At 50.6% G+C, this 2,457-nt stretch overlaps 1 protein-coding gene across 3 annotated transcripts in view; it reads right to left on the reverse strand.

Annotated features, from left to right (window-relative positions):
* KLHDC4 (kelch domain containing 4) overlaps positions 1-2,457 on the reverse strand; it is an 86,523-nt gene that overhangs the window by 73,389 nt on the left and 10,677 nt on the right. For 2 of the 3 annotated variants that reach the window (XM_011971755.1, XM_011971747.1), the window contains exons 3-4: positions 1,493-1,571; positions 276-374 (exon numbers count right to left, since the gene is read on the reverse strand). In XM_011971755.1, coding sequence (XP_011827145.1) covers positions 276-374; positions 1,493-1,571 — 178 coding nt within the window. The remainder of the gene's footprint in view (positions 1-275; positions 375-1,492; positions 1,572-2,457) is intronic. The other variant, XM_011971759.1, reaches the window with a different exon arrangement.

Below are 2,457 nucleotides of genomic sequence, written 5' to 3' on the forward strand. Positions count from 1 at the left end.
CACCACCGAGGGCTAAGCCAGCCCTAGAGAGTCTCAAAAGGATCAAGATGATCTGCAAGGAACTGAATCACCTGCCAGGACAAAACGCAACACTATTTGACAGATGAAAACATCCAGACACTCAGGCTGGGAGCAGCGGCTCATGCCTGTAATCCCAGCACTTTGGGAGGCCGAGGCCTCCGCACCAGCCGCCCATTGCCTGTCAGCTCTCCATGTGTCTACCAGACTCTCACGTGGGAAGAGGGAAGGCGGCTGAGAGTCAGTGCTGACATTACCTGGTGAGCACAGCGCCTCGGAGGTGGACTGGGGATGTCAACTTTGGTCCAGGTATCCTTTCTGATATTGTAGACATAGAGCTCGTTATACAAAAAAGTCTACAGGAAGGAAGAAGAATGTCAGTGTCACGAATGATACTGTGTCATCTCCAAGACAGTGGTGAGAACAATCTTAATCATGACAGTTCCCTGGGAAACTGACATCCTAAAGCAATGGAAACGATACCAGTAATGCAGGGAGGCCACTGGGTCCCCAGGGGGCCCTCGGGGATGGTGACACAATGAAAACGACCCAAGGCCCAGGAATCTGGAAGGCACTGAAAGCCCTTGCTGTTGTTTACTAGGACTGGTCATTCTCCTAATTCAAGTCTAGTTTTTATGTTTTTGTTTTTTCTGAGATGGAGTCTTGCTCTGCTGTGCAGGCTGGAGTGCAGTGGTGCAATCTCGGCTCACTACAACCTCTGCCTCCCGGGTTCAAGCGATTCTCTGCCTCAACCTCCCGAGTAGCTGGGATTACAGGCACCCACCACCACGCCCGGCTAATTTTTGTATTTTCAGTAGAGATGGGGTTTCACCACATTGGCCAGGCTGGTCTCAAATTCCTGACCTCAGGTGATCTGTGGCCTCCCAAAGTGCTGGGATTACAGGCATGAGTCACCATACCCAATCAAGCCTAGTTTCTAAATGCACGAAAACTAAGAGGAAGATGGACAAACCCCCAGGTTTGTCCCCAGCAGTTGAACCCCCAGGGCCCATCCCGGGCTGCAGGGAAGGTGAGCTCCTGCTTTGGTGTTTCACACACAATTGTGAAACACAGGTCTCTCTGGCCTGCTCAAAAATAAAAAATAGCCCTACAATTTATCAGCACTTTCCCTATTTAAGACAACCTGAAAGCTGAGTGTGAAACCTGGAAACCCACTGGGAGGAAGAACGGCACAGACGACCACAAAGACAGGTCCGCCTGTCAAGAGTGATGATGGCGGAACTGGGGCTCAGTCTAAGTCCAAGGAATGGAGACCCCAGGACCACCGACGTCATCAACAGCCATGCCAGTGCCTGGACCATCCTGGCGACATCTCACGTCAGGCTGACAGCTCAAGTGCGTGATACGAGGGGGTAAAGGGGCCAACGCGTATTTGATGTCACTGCTTTAAGTTAACTTTCTATCAAGTGATACTCATGCAATATGGGAAGAAAAGAAAAAATATATACTTTACTTTTTGGCCGTTGAAATATTCACCTCCGAAAAGGATTAATTCATCTTTCTCAGGATGAACCGAGAGGGAGGCATTTAACCTACAAAAGACACAAGCGGCAGGTCAGCACGGTCATCCCCCAACAACCACCGGAGCGCCGTCCCCTTCCTCACAGAATCCTGTCACCACAGACTGGCTGCCTCTGCACTTTCTGAAAGCAGAGCCTGGCATTGAGAGAGGAAGCAAAGGTGCCACTTGAACACCAACCCCTCTACCAGTGCCCAGGGCCACACTCCAAGGACAGCCAAGGAGCTGGGCTGGCACAGCGTCTGGTTGTCTTAAAAAAAAAAAAAAAAGCCCCCAGGCAGGAACAAGTCCAGATGCTCTTACTGATGTATCAGATGTTCCAGAACAGTCTTTTTTTTTTTTTTTTGAGATAGAGTTTCCCTCTTGTTGCCCAGGCTGGAGTGCAATGGCACGATCTCGGCTCACCATAACCTCCACCTCCTGGGTTCAAGCAATTCTCCTGTCTCAGCCTCCCGAGTGGCTGGGACTGCAGGTGCCCGTCACTACACCCAGTTAATTTTTGTATTTTTTCAGTAGAGATGGGGTTTCAGTGTGTTGGCCAGGCTGGTCTCAAACTCTGACCTCAAGTGATCCGCCCACCTCAGCCTCCCACAGTGCTGGGATTACAGGCGTGAGCCACTACACCCGGCCCTCAGAACTGTCCTCTTTTAACAGCCTATTCTCTCAAATCACCTCAAAATTGTTCTAAAAAGTTCAGTATCTAGGCCAGGAGCGGTGGCTCACGCCTGTAATCCCAGCACTTTGGGAGGCCGAGGCAGATGGATCATGAGGTCAAGAGATCGAGACCATCCTGGCCAACATGGTGAAACCCTGTCTTAACTGAAAATACAAAAACTAGCTGGGCATGGTGGCACGTGCCTGTAGCACAGCTACTCAGGAGGCTAAGAGAGGAGAATCAC

The sequence above is a fragment of the Mandrillus leucophaeus genome, unplaced genomic scaffold (genome assembly GCF_000951045.1).
Source record: "Mandrillus leucophaeus isolate KB7577 unplaced genomic scaffold, Mleu.le_1.0 Scaffold10, whole genome shotgun sequence".
Lineage (NCBI taxonomy): Eukaryota > Metazoa > Chordata > Mammalia > Primates > Cercopithecidae > Mandrillus > Mandrillus leucophaeus.